Raw genomic sequence first — 13,466 nt, 5'->3', positions numbered from 1 at the left:
AAGAAAAAGAGCTACACAAAGATGCACTATTCAGATAAGCACACGGACCCTTTCTTTTTCCTTTCTTCTCCATAATAGCTGCTGCAACCAGCTCATTGATTATCACTATGAGCTATGACTTTGCCACAGCTTCCAGCTGAGCCTTGCCTGACCTCAAGTGCCGTGTTTCTCGAGCTATGAAAAAGAATTAATTTTGTTCTATTTGGCAGCACCAAATTCAAGTCTAGTTACTGCCTGTTATGACGAGCCATAGCGCCTTACTCTTGACTCATTTCTACAAAAGGACTGAAAGGCACTAATTCATAAAGCACAAAGACATGCAAATCTGCAGCTAAAGTTTGCATATCAGAAAATCTCTTCCTGTCCCAGAAAATGGGCTTCTGGCGCTCGGAAAGACTAAGATCTCTTAATTATGATGGTTTCCAGGCATGATGAAGTCTCCTCATTAGGAACCTTGAGTCATGTTTGATCTTTCAGTTTGAACATATTTAATGACTATTAAAGTCACCAAAATGGGAAACCTTTGTGTATTGTTACAGAATAAAAAACATCAGATGTAAGAATGTTGTCTCTACATATGTATGTTTGTACTGATGTGGACAAAAACCCAGCAGAATATTAAAAACTGAAAAAAAATAAATCACTGACTTGCCAAGCTGTTAAGGCAAGGTTGTGTGCAGGGCACTTAGTGAAATACTATAACAGCGAGGCTGCTGAATTACGCAACACTTCCATCATTTCTGCTTGTCCTTCTTTTCACAGAGTATGCATAACAACACAGCAAACTGTGCCCCTTTTCACTTGCTGAATCAAAACATAATCATTTCTTCTTGGGGTGAATGCTGAGATACTCCTTTGCAATTATCTCTCTTCTGCACTGTTGTTCTCTTCGCAGTCCCAAACTGGACTCTCAGTGAAATGCAGCTTTTTCAGAATGTTAAAGCAATACTTCAGCCTCCGCCTTCAGGATCTGCCACTTGTTCCCCTGAGTCACTGAGAGCTTTGTATGTAGGTGTCTGGAAAACTTTAATAGCCTGTAAATATGCTGACCCTGAATTCAACTTCAGCAATTACAGTTTACTGTCTGTTATGCAATTCTTTTTATTATTTTTTTTAACTCTTACATGCATACTTTGGATTTTTAGCAACATTTTGCAAGTTATTAATTTCAGATTTTCATATGAGTGCATCTATATGTCTGACCTGATGTGGCACGAGACCGAGCGAGGTGGGAGGTTCGTTCATTCTGTCATCGCTGCTGCTGGCCACTGCATAGCCTCTGAAGGAGAAGAAAAGGGACATAAGTTTATATTCCTACACACATGCTTGTGCAATTTTGGCAGTTTTTAAGAAATAAGTAATAAATGAATAAATAAATAAGATGAAGAATTAAAACCAGCAAACCTGCTTAAACAACCTTCCACAGAAAATTATAATACACTGCATTCTGATGATTTTTTTATTATACACAGCAAATCTAAATGTGCTGCTAAGAAACACTGACTTTGGTTTTCTATACTGAGAACTAATAGATCCTACTTCCTTGAATATTAAAAGGTTTTACATTTTTCATGTGATCTGAGAGCTCCTGCTCCCCAGTAAATGTAATCAGGGTTAAAAGGTTCTACTTTGTGTGGGTAACAATAAGTGAAATATCACATCTCGCGCTGAGCTGACAGTGGTTTTGCAAAGTCAGAAATCTCTGTCAAACTGCAGCAACATTAATCCTGAAGTGCCAATTTTCTAAAGCCAGTGGTTGCTATGGAGTAAGATTTCAAATGAGAGCTGGTGTAAGGGGCTTTTTTGGGATAAAGAGCTGGAAGAATTGGGGTTATACAGAAAGGCACAAACACAGCTACTAAGATAAAAACAAGGACACAGACAGTAGCTGAAGCAAGACACAGAGAGATCTTGGTGTAAAGCAAGGAGCTACATAAACACAGAAGTTCTGGAAAAAGCACATGGAAATTCACCTTCTCCTTTACTTTCTAAGCTTTTTATCCAGGACCGAAAGAACGGCTTTGTAACAGCTTATAACATCTCAAAAACATTCTGAGAGAAAATGGCTGTCTTATCAGGCCCAGCAAGCAGCCACTTTAGTATGATTTTCACCAAAAAGGGCACACACAATTCCATTTTCACAAAGACACACCCGTGCACATGACTACACACTTAATAGGCATGGACACATCCCCATTGGCGTTAAGAAAAAAATACACATTCTAAGAGACGGAAATATCGAGCTAGCACAGACTGCAAAGAGAACTTAAGGGCTGACTGAACCTCTGTGTTAGAGCTTTTGAAGCATGAAAATGAGAAAAAGCTCTTCGGGGGGGGGGGGGAGGACTGTGCTACAACCAAATTACCAATGCTACCTGCAGCGCAGTGAGACCTCAGCTGCTGTGCTGCTCCATCAAAAAGGTAACATCTCCCTTAGCTTTAAGCCTGGAGTAAAGCACTGATGAGAGTACTTCAGACAGGTACTGGTAATCAGGGCCGTTCACTAAGGGAGGAGAGCGCTAGCCCTCTAGTGTTTGCAAGGATGTTTTATTAAATCCAGATTGGAATGTGGACTGTGTGTGTAAAAGAAGAGGGCAGTATGACATAAAAACTTTTTTTCTACTATGATTCTGAGTATGATTTTTTTTCTAGCACCATGCTGAGAAGCATATATTGTATACCAGAAACACAAAAACCAGAGGTGTGACGCAAGAGTCAAGCAGACTGTGCTGAAAATAAACTCAAGTGTTCATTGGGAAATATCCACTGACACCGGTAAGAGACAAGAATACCTGCTGTCAACCTCTCACACTTTGCCCAACACTTCAACCTATGAATGCATGGCCAGACCATACATTTTAATACATAAAAGATGAAGGTTGCGTACAGGTCTAAAATGTCACGGCAAGGGTCAACCTTCAGTGTCAAAAAATAAAGCCAGTTTGACATTTAGCTAAAAACTCCAGATCGTCTAATGACTACGTGAGGCTGCTCCAAAAGTGACTCTTGTGTTAAAATATCGATCTAATGGCATTAAAAGCAGTCAAACCTTGATGCATAGCTCAGTATACACACGGTTTTTTCCCTTCTAACATATATAGTTTTTTCAAGTGTAAAATGTATCTAAGTGTAAACAGAATTTGTAAAATTTAACTAAAAATTTCACCACCAGGTGACAGTGTTTTACCAGAAAGTGTAAGTGTAGTTACCCTTATAGATGAAAGCAAGTAAATGCAGGTTTGGGGCTTTGACAGTGCAGCGCATTAGCGCTGATGCCTCACAGCAAGAAGGTTCTGGGTTCAAACTTCTTGGTTGGCTAAGGCTTTTCTATGGAGTTGGTATGTTCGCTCATGTTATGTTAAATGACGATGCTAGATTGGCTCCCAGTGTGGATGTGAGAGCAAAGAGTTTTCTGTTTTTCCATTAGTCTTAGACTGGGCTGGATATGATTGGGCTGTACCTTGCCTCTTACACTATGACTGCTGGGATAGGCTGGATCAAAGTGGTCTAAGATCCCCCAGCTAACAGTTTGTTACATAGCCATAGCCATGTCCTGCTGAGCTTAAATGAGCTGCTGTTTTATTTTTAAACAGACATACAGATGACAGAATTGTTAGCTCGTATGAAAATGAAATGTTTTAAAGTATTTTCTAAGTGCAGTTCAACAGAGCAAAGGATTTTTAACACAGTTTTTACAAACATACTAGTTTTATTTTGGATGCTGGCATTTACTTTGCACACAAATACAAAATTATTTTACAAAAACTACCCCTCCCCACCAATGCTAATACTGAGTTATATGTTGTTTTTGCTGGACAACAGCCTGCAGTTGTTTCTTGTAGGGAGCTGGTGAGGAGCTTTGTGGAGTGGTCTGGCAGAAATAACCTGCTTCTGAAGGTCAAGACAAAGAGATGGTGGTTGACCTTCGGAGGAAAGAAAATCTGTGACACGGCCCATTAACAACATGGGCAGCTACGGATACTTCTAAGTCCACCTGAATAGAACAGACTGAACTGGAAGATCAAAAGTGATGCTGCGTAGCAGAAGGTGACGAGCAGACTCCTCTTTCTGATGAAGTCCAGATACAGAACATGTTCGGCAAGATTTGGAGTTCTACCAGTTTGTGACAATTCCCCTATTTATTTTGCTGTTCTCTCCTGGGGGTCAGTGTCAGTGCCAGAGATGCCAACTGATTCGAAAGGCCAGAAGCATCATTGGCCAAAATTTGGAGGCGTCTGAGTCAATGAGGGACAGAAGGTCACTGAACAAACATGGACATCCCATCTCCCCTGCTCAACTCCACACCTGAGGAAGATTGCATTATAGATATTACCTGTGTTATATCTTCTTTATTAATGTATTATTAACATTAATGTGTATTAATGTTCTTACTCTTCCTTTAAAAAAAACTGATAAGTGCCCGCGTCACTTTTACTATAACTATGTTGTTTAGTTATTGTAGACTGAACCATTTTTATTCTTTTCATTCTTTCCTGCTGCCATAACACAATCATTTCCCATGTGGGATCAATAAAGTGTCTATGTATCTATATGCCTATCTACCTGTCTGTCAGTCTTGAGTCAATCCGCAGATTTTCAGGGGAATCCAAGTCAGGGCTTTGTGCAGGCCAGTCAGTACCATTGACATTGTTCTTCACCAGGTGGGATGTATGGTTGTTGTCTTATTGGAAGACAGCTATCCAGTTTTGACGCTGACTGCTTGAGGTTTTCTTTTAAAATCGTTTTTCTTCTTGACGAGATTCCCAGTTCCAGTCACACTCAAGGATCCTCAAAACATAATACTCCCACCACCAAGTTTCACTGTGGGTTGATGTTCTTACGCCTCTCCTTCTTTCTCCAAACATAAGCAGTGTCTCTGTAGCCAAATAGCTCTAGTTTTCAGTTTCTAGTTGTCTAGCTTTATGTGATTAAATGATGCACAATCTTCAGGTTGTTTCAAGTGTACTTGAGTCTGGCTTGAAGGTGTGTCCACGCAGAAATTGAGTTTTTCCTCAGTCTACAGCCTTGCAGTGCATTTCTGTGCAGGGTTTTAGCGACCTTCTTCTATGAATGAGTGAACTCTTTCACTTCCTACCTTTGCCAGGCTTGCTCTGTACTGTGTCGCTCTCTTTGAATTTCTTGATTATACTTCTCATTCCAGCTTTCGACAATTATAAACCTTGTGATAACTTTGTATATCCATCTCCTGCTTTGAGAGCATCAACGATTCTTTTTCTCCAGTCTAAACTGATTTTCTTTTGTTTCTGGCCTGAAGCCTTCTCAAGTGAATAAATGGGAAAATATCCTTTAGTTTTAACTCAATTTTACATCCGTCGAGCTTTACAAAGTTAAAGGACATCAGGACTGGTTTGTGCTATTGCTCTACAAAAGGGTCGTTTTTCAGGGGGGTAACAATACTGAGCCTGGTATGTTTTTGTTATAATAATTATGTTATTGTGTGAAAATTGAAGTATTTTATGATTTCTAAAGAAAACTAATATGTTTAGAAATGCTATCTTGAAGATCCCTGATTCTGTTAAATTAAAAAAAGCACATGGGCAAATTTGGACAACAACTTAAAATGTCATCAGGGGGCTAATGATTTTGTGTACATCTGTAATCAAGAATTAATGTAAAGCTACTGTTAGACTAGCATCTTTCTAGCCTGCTTTTTCTTTCACTTGCTCTCTTCAGTGGTTGCCACAGCAGATTAGATGGCTCCATCTCACCCTAACCTTTGCAAACTCTTCTGTCAAATGAAGCATTTTAGATGTTCACTCTCACTATATCCATAAGTGTTCTCTTCTTCTTTTCCTTTTGCCAGGCAGCCCAATCATCAACATCCTTTTACCCAATATATCCACTCCCCTCTCTGTCTGCACATGTTACTCTCAACCTTGCCTCTCTTACTTTATCTCCAAACCATCCAACTGTAGCTCTCTCTCTGTAATATACTCAGTCCTTATCCTGTCCACCCTGGTCTCTCCCAGTAAATATTTGAGTATTTTAAACTCTGTGACATCAGGCTCCACTTCCTTCTTAGCCTACAGTTACTGTTCATTACACATAACCACAGTCAAAAATAAGTAAATATATACATAAACAAATTAAACAATAATGAAGGACACATGTTGCAAAGGAGACGTGTCTGTTTAGCAGTCGATGAGAAGATGACTGTACTTCTAACAGCGATTTATTCCCTCAGTCAACATTTTTTTGTGGCTTCAACCATTAGTTTCGGGGTCGCTTCAATACAGTACAAGGCTCATTTCGTAAATAACAGTCCTATTAAGCATAAAATAGGTTGTACAGTTGGGGCATGGCTCGCTTTTACCTACTGGTCATCAATATGATCGCGCTCATGTTCACAGAATCCAGTAATCAAAACAGTAATCTACTTCTAAATAAACCCATGAGTGATGTCCCAGCGACTATTTGCATCAAAATCTACACAAGTATAACGGCCAGTAGTTACACCCTTAATACAACTTCAATTTCTTATTAGTAGCAAACATATATTTTGTCATACTTACCCTTCACTGTGCTGTAGAATGGAGACCATCATCTCAACAGCCAACGCTCCGGCAATCATGGCAAGACCTGGTCTGCTGACTGTGCACTGCTGATCCAGAGTCCGATCCCGGGTTGACTATTTTAGCAAAACAAAACACAGCAAAAATAGTAAGAAGATCAATATAGAGAATCATGTCCTGGAACTCCAAAAAGCCAAAGGTCAATCCAGTAAACCTGAGAGGACTTTCTCCACAATAAGTAGAGAAACGAGAGGTGAGAAACCTTGGCACTGGCTGAAGGTCTTCTCCAGGGGAATTCTGACCAAGTTGCTGATCACAAACTGTTTATGACACACTGATGACTAGCGGATACTTCCAGTTGAGCAGGGTGTTAGTAATGCCATAGTATTTTCATAAATGGACCATTAGTGTCAGTGGCTGCAAACCTCTTGGCCAGTGTCAGTTGGAACAGGCTCCGGCTCACATGTAAAAGGGTAAGAGGGTATTGCTAATGGATGGATGAACGGATCATTAGTGTTTGTGCCAAACCTGCAAATATTCATTTTGGGGATATTACGCTGTGGACCACACATGCTTACCAGGGGAATGGCTACAAAATCTGACATGTAGCCCTTTAGAGTCAAAGGCATTTCATTTTTATTTTCTGGTCATGTTTTATTTTTGCAGCAGTACATTCTCACACTGAATATGTCCCATATGTTTAGACAATCTGTATCATTTTGCTTCAGGCCTGTCTCACTTAAACCTTTAAAACAATATCGTTAGCTTCATAGCATAATTGCCTAAGTCATTTGACTAAGTCAATGACTTAGGCACTTATGCTATGAAGCTAACGATATGCAAAACTCTATATTTATTCATTCACTGAACTCAACCTTAGATCAACATTTAGAATATACTGATAGCAGGCTCTGCCTCAAGTTCAAATCTTAGTATTACTTTAATGTTTCACAGAGAGACCGACACATATGGCATTTACAGTAGAAGTCAGAGCTTGCTTCGGCAAGCGCGTACGCTAAATTGGATACGATACAGAGAAGATTAGCATGGCCCCTGCGCAAGGATGACACGCAAATTCGTAGAAGTCAGAGCTCATTGCAGCAAGTTTCCAACAAATGCCACAGCCTTTAATAGCCTATGAAGAATCTTCGTGCATTACTCCGAAAAGGTCAAGAGAAGGAGAAAATCCAAAATCCCCAAAACAAAGAACATCCAGAGAAACAAGCAGAATGTGGGAATGTGGGTGTCGAGGCTACAAAGCTGCAAGTTCTGTTTTATTCTTTCTTGGGGGGGGGATTTGCATATTGTTACTCTTACAGAAAAACAATTACAACCATCTTTCTCAAAAATATGAAAACCAAACAATAACTAAACCAAATGCTGCATTTAAAAGCAACAGATTTTTGATGACTACGAAGTGTGCAGGCAACCTTAAACACAACACTGATGTGATGCTCCTAACAGTTAAGCATAAAAACAGGAATCATGTGAGACTTTCACTCAGGAGATTCGAGTTCATATCTCATATGGGACCGTAATTTTTTAATAGCAATCATTTTCACTTCAGCTTCTGTTTGCTTGGGACCATTTCAAAACCTTGTTTGCTTGAAAATAACATCTGAAAAGAGATTTCGCTCATGCGACCATCACTAATTTTAACTCCTGTAAACAACACAGCCGACTTTGCAGCAGCGTCTACCTGGTTTTGAGTGCATTAGGTGAGCTACTTAGTTGAGTGTATACTTGTTATCTGTGTGGTTTCCTTACATCTCCTGGTGCCACAACATCATTGCAGAAGTAGCAGCCAAGCTTGTGCCCTGGGATGTTTGAAAACAGGGACGATCCCGGGACAGCGGGCGCAGCACCGGCCGGTGTGGAGGATGACGAGGAGGCAGAGGAGCAGGAAGGGGAGGAGTCCGGCTCGGTGGAAACGCTCTGAGTGTTGGGAGGTTTCTTCAGGCCGTGGCGCATCACGACAAATGTGTCGAATCCTAGAGCAGCATTCACCACTAGCTGTGAAAATAACAATTATGGTAAATCATGGTCATAAAAGCTTTTTTACAAAGCAACAGAAAAAAAAGAATCAAAATTGCTTTGGCTTGATTACTGATATTTTTGCCATTTGCCCTGAGTACATTTTCAACCAGTTAAATGTGGCTTCTCTTATGCAGACAATAAGGGAACATCATGTTGGATTATTTTTAAAAAAAAATCAATCACATAAAACATTACTGGCCTCTACGGAAAGCATCTACATTTTTGGAGCAGCACTTGAAACAAATTTTGATGCCAATTAGCAGTGAAGTCTGAAACAGCTCCATGGCACAAATGGCCAAATAACCTCTCAGTTGAGCCAGCCATCAGAAAAAAACCTCATCAACAGCCCACTTAACAGCACACAGCAACATAAGAGTTGCATTACTGTTCCCACTGGAAGCATTACAAGTTCCTGACACAATGTTCAATAAATCCAATTTTGCATGGCAAATTATAAAATAACATTAATATAAAATGGTAAAGAGAAAAGTTGGACTTGAGTTATCAAGCAATCTTAGTTTCCCGAAGGAGAAGTGAAAGGGCTTCCCAATTTCAGATTCAAGCTTAAAGGTAAATAAATGAAAAACAAAGTTAAAAAGACATTAATGTCTCCTGCCAGAGTGCTGCACTGTGGCTTGAGGTCCAAAGTAACCTTTGAGCAAACAGATCTGTTTAAATCCATGGTATTGATTTCCTGTGCCACTATCAAAATACTCTCAACAAAGCTCATAAAGCCTGTTCTGTTTATGTACATCTGAGACTAGACTACAATGCGCCAGTAGAGACTAGACAAAGTAATAAAATCCTTTACAATTCATTGTGTAGATTACAAAAAGTCCCTAATAGTAAAGAATAAAACAATTAAAAAGGTGGAGTATAACATGCACTTTTAATCTGCAGTATAAAACAATGAACTATTAAAAACTTTGTTTCTAATTACTTTTCTTGTCATTTAGGTAAAAAGGTTGAATATTTACGTCTATTTTGGTCTTTTTGGTGTTTTATGTTTGACTTTTATTCACAGACTAGTTTGTCTAGTTGCTACACGACGCTGCTCAGTGGATTGATTTAGAGCTTTTTTGCTGAAAACAGCTGTCTCCTCTAAGCGAGTTCATGAGAGCGGCGACAGGGCGAATGTGCAGAACCAAATAATGAGCTGAAAGTAGCTCCGCTAAACTGCAGAGTTTAATAATAATCATGAGTGCACACTTCGTTGCAGGTGTCCACTTTCACATTGCATGTCATCATTTCATTCATTGTTTTTATGTACAATACTATAAGTGGAGCTATAATCGAACCCCACCCCCGCACACACACACACCCTACCGCACTGCTTTGTGACCGTTCATTCTACATATTGTACCGTTCCTTCCTACCTTCCTCTTGCTGGCAGCGATAACCGTAGGCAGCCAGCGGCTCTCTCTTGTATCCATTAGTAAAAACACCACATCGTGCTCTTCAATTAGCTTTTCCAGCTGCTCGACATCTCTCTGGGCCTGAGACAGAGTGGCCTGAGAGAAATTCACAGGGTGGCCAGGCATGGGGATGCTCATATTGTAACCTTCTGCATTCTGCAATAGAAAGAAATAGAGGTAAGGAACGGCTTACAAATTGAGCAGACATGTGTGGTAACTAGCACGATATGTACAATATGTACAAGTCTTTTGTTTGCACAATCAGCTCTCTTTGACATTATTAAAATGTATTTGATTCATATGCATACATTATTTATGGGGAAACCAACTTTTAATACTCTCAGGAGGTATTCTTTTTCCAGTACATCTGGCTCAAATCTCTATAGTATAAAATATGTAAGGACATAAAAGAATAGTGCCATTCCAAAAGCACCTTAGACATAAAAAGAAGTCAGGTTACAGAAATCTTCTGAGACATGAAAATATGGATTTCCTCAGTCACAGATTGAAAATCTGCTGTCTGGTAACTGACAGACTGGGGAGATCAGAAAAAAAAAAGGTCCTGTATAACTCAGCAGTATGAAAATAAAACATAAAAGATCATCTTAAAGTCAACAAAATATCCTTAAAAAAGGCAATGTTCAGTCTTTTGTTGTCCACTGCCAAAATTCTCGTGCCATGTTTATCTCCAGGGAGCGTATACTCGACAACAAGGCAAACGGAAATGTCAAGAGTCATTTCATAGTCAAGAGAAGGACAGAAAGGGCAAAGCAGAAGTGCGAGATTTGAACAAGAAAAAATAAAAATGCCACTTTTACTCAATCAGTGGGTCTTCTGCCTTCACTCCTCACATTGTAAGTGTGGGAGCTTGTCAACCAAGTCTTGAATTTATATTTCACTGACGTAAGTGTTGCTAAGCTGCAGAGGTGGTAATCATATTCCAATTTCCTCTATAAACATCCTTAACCTACAGCCAAGAAAGACATACATCTTTTTGAGTGTGAGAAAAAAAAACTTTCTGGAAAAATAAAACAATCCAAGAAAGCCGCTGTTGATGATCCAGTTTTGATGAGAACAAATTTTAAGCGAGAAAAAGAAGCTCCTGGAAATGTCAGGTGACTTGTGTCAGGTGTTCGCCCACATACAAAATAAGAAATCTGCCTGACATTTTCAACATTGTGACCTTGTTTGAACCATATTCCCCCAGTTCAATTAAAGTACTTCTGCACTTTCAGCTCACCCTCTTCATATTTGTCTTTCCATCTTTCACAGTTGCACCTGACACCCATACGTTTGCAGAAAAACAAGCAGGGAGGAAAGCCAAGCAGGCACACGCTCACACTGTTACAAATAGGAGCAGGTGTGGATGCAGCTAGTTTGATGGTGAAAACACAAAGTGTCACGACACGTCATGACCACACGGGGCCACGTGTCCGTTTTTTCACTTTCTATTTCATTCCCAGAACATTCAGAGAGAAACTGAAAATAAGGGTGAGCCAGGGTGGCGAGAGACCTGGATGTCAAGTTGATGACATGACAGGTGTGTGTGTGTGTGTGTTCAACTTAAAAGGACATCACGTTTCTTTTAATGTGTGACACCATTTTCCCGTCCTAGTGTATCTCGTTTCACCGACACGTTATTACAGAGATGATTGCAAGCTCTGAAAAATCAATACTTTAACAATGAGGCTTGAATCTTACACAGTTTAAGGTAAATTACATCAGACGTTTAAACACTGAGGGAGTCGCTGTGTGAGATGTGACTGATAAAGGCACAGGCACGCTAGGGACACACAAGTTTTGAGACTCCTACACATGGTCAGTTTAGTTAAAACTTACAAGCTGACAAGAAGCAGAAGGTGTGAAAGCATTTTACACGCTGCTTTTCTTAGTCAGTCTTCTTCAAATGCTTTAAAAATGATTTAGAGGCTCCAGAAGTGGATTTCGCTCCAGATTTAAAAGTGAAGATAACGTGTTTGGTTTGTGAGCATTAGATGTGCTGTGAGGCTAATTTTATTATCTGTGCAAAGCAACCTGTCTGGATGCTTTTTCTAAGCTATGCCAAAAATCTCCTGGCAGTAGCTTTGTATTTGCTGTCCATTAGATTGCTATTGATTCAGTCAACTCACTCCAGCTTTGAAGTGTCATGTTTTCAGAAGGAGAAATCATTTTTGGCTTAAATGTTTATAGCTAATGTGAAAACAGTATGATTGGTCATGGAAACACACACACACACACACACACACACACACACACACACACACACACACACACACACACACACACACTATAAATGGGTTCTGAGTCAATGAAGCTGTCAGATACCGAGATGATTAAATCTGCCACCAACATATAAAAGGGAAAACTGCCCAATCATTTTTTTAAGCTTCATGATCTTCTGATCCCAACATTGCATAATATTCCAGGACAGACAAGTTGTACAAAAGGCCCGTAGTTATGGGTTTATTCTGTTCAGTTGTTAGTTCACCTGTAGTTTTTAGAGTGGCCAGTAGAGGTCACCCCACCGCTTTGTATGAGAGACTATGTCCAGGGAGAAACGTGGGCAAAGCACCTGAGCTTTTCTGCTCCAGATTACTGGCAGAGAATTGGTTATCCCGTGAGAAGTGTGCGTTAATGAGCAACGTAAGTTGGTGATGTGTGAGGATGTGATAATAAGATGTGTTTGGGACTGTAACCAAGGTTAGGGGGGAAATGATTATGTTTCTGTCTGTGCCGCTAGCGGGTGCTAAGCTAAGCTAAGCTAACTTTCCTGCCGTGTGGTTGGGTATAGCTGTGTACCTGGTTAGCTCTCTCAGGGGGTCTACGTGTGAGTCGTGGGTAATATATGGCCTATGGTATTAAAGGGGATGTTGGTTTATTTCCTGCCTGTGTTTATGTTGATGTACTCTGGAGATATTGTTGTGAACACTTTAGTAATGTAGCATTTTCTTTCTGTTCCGTTCAGAGACCACACACACACACACATCCATGCCCACGCACCTAAACCTGTATGCAATACCTGCTCCTCTGACAACCTCTGTTACCTTCAACTGTGTGAAGTCAATACAAGAGTCTGCACTATCCTCGGTGTCTTCATTGTCTCCCTTCTGAACATTCATCCGGGCCTTGAGCAGTGTTCTGGCCGACACTCCGGGGAGTGGTAGCTGCAAACCTGAACTAGCACCTTACAGTCCTTCCAGTACAAGCTATCTACCCAACATTAATGGTCCTTCGAGCCGGAGGTAAGCTGCTTCTACCCTAACAAGATGGATGATATTCAGAACTTCTCAGCTCTTGGTGCGCGCCCACGGCGTAATGTACGGCGTCCCCTCCGCTATGAAGCTTATGAGACTGACTTTCCCGGGCTTGGTGCAGGTTACCAGGAGGAAAGTGAGACAGGAGGCGACACCCGTTCTTCCCACCATCCTCCGTCTGACCCCTCTGATGACCGCTCACACGGTCATGTCACACCACTGAGAGC

The 13,466-nt window shown here is 40.4% G+C and overlaps 1 protein-coding gene and 1 non-coding gene across 3 annotated transcripts in view; one reads left to right on the top strand and one right to left on the bottom strand.

Moving 5' to 3' along the window:
• atg7 (ATG7 autophagy related 7 homolog (S. cerevisiae)) overlaps window positions 1-13,466 on the bottom strand; it is a 65,668-nt gene that overhangs the window by 32,454 nt on the left and 19,748 nt on the right. For both annotated transcript variants that reach the window (XM_085406763.1, XM_085406764.1), the window contains exons 13-16: window positions 9,947-10,141; window positions 8,301-8,546; window positions 6,534-6,649; window positions 1,204-1,279 (exon numbers count right to left, since the gene is read on the bottom strand). In XM_085406763.1, the coding sequence (XP_085262889.1) occupies window positions 1,204-1,279; window positions 6,534-6,649; window positions 8,301-8,546; window positions 9,947-10,141 (633 nt within the window). The remainder of the gene's footprint in view (window positions 1-1,203; window positions 1,280-6,533; window positions 6,650-8,300; window positions 8,547-9,946; window positions 10,142-13,466) is intronic.
• Window positions 7,524-7,630, top strand: LOC146670067 (U6 spliceosomal RNA). Its single transcript, XR_014911909.1, has one exon. It is a non-coding gene; the product is annotated as a U6 spliceosomal RNA (small nuclear RNA).

This window comes from Rhamphochromis longiceps, linkage group LG5, assembly GCF_057381845.1.
Source record: "Rhamphochromis longiceps isolate RC_006_pf linkage group LG5, R_longiceps_female_GT1.1, whole genome shotgun sequence".
Classification (NCBI taxonomy): Eukaryota; Metazoa; Chordata; class Actinopteri; order Cichliformes; family Cichlidae; genus Rhamphochromis; species Rhamphochromis longiceps.
The sequence above is the reverse complement of the archived record's forward strand: the minus strand, read 5'-3'. Positions and strand labels throughout refer to the sequence as shown.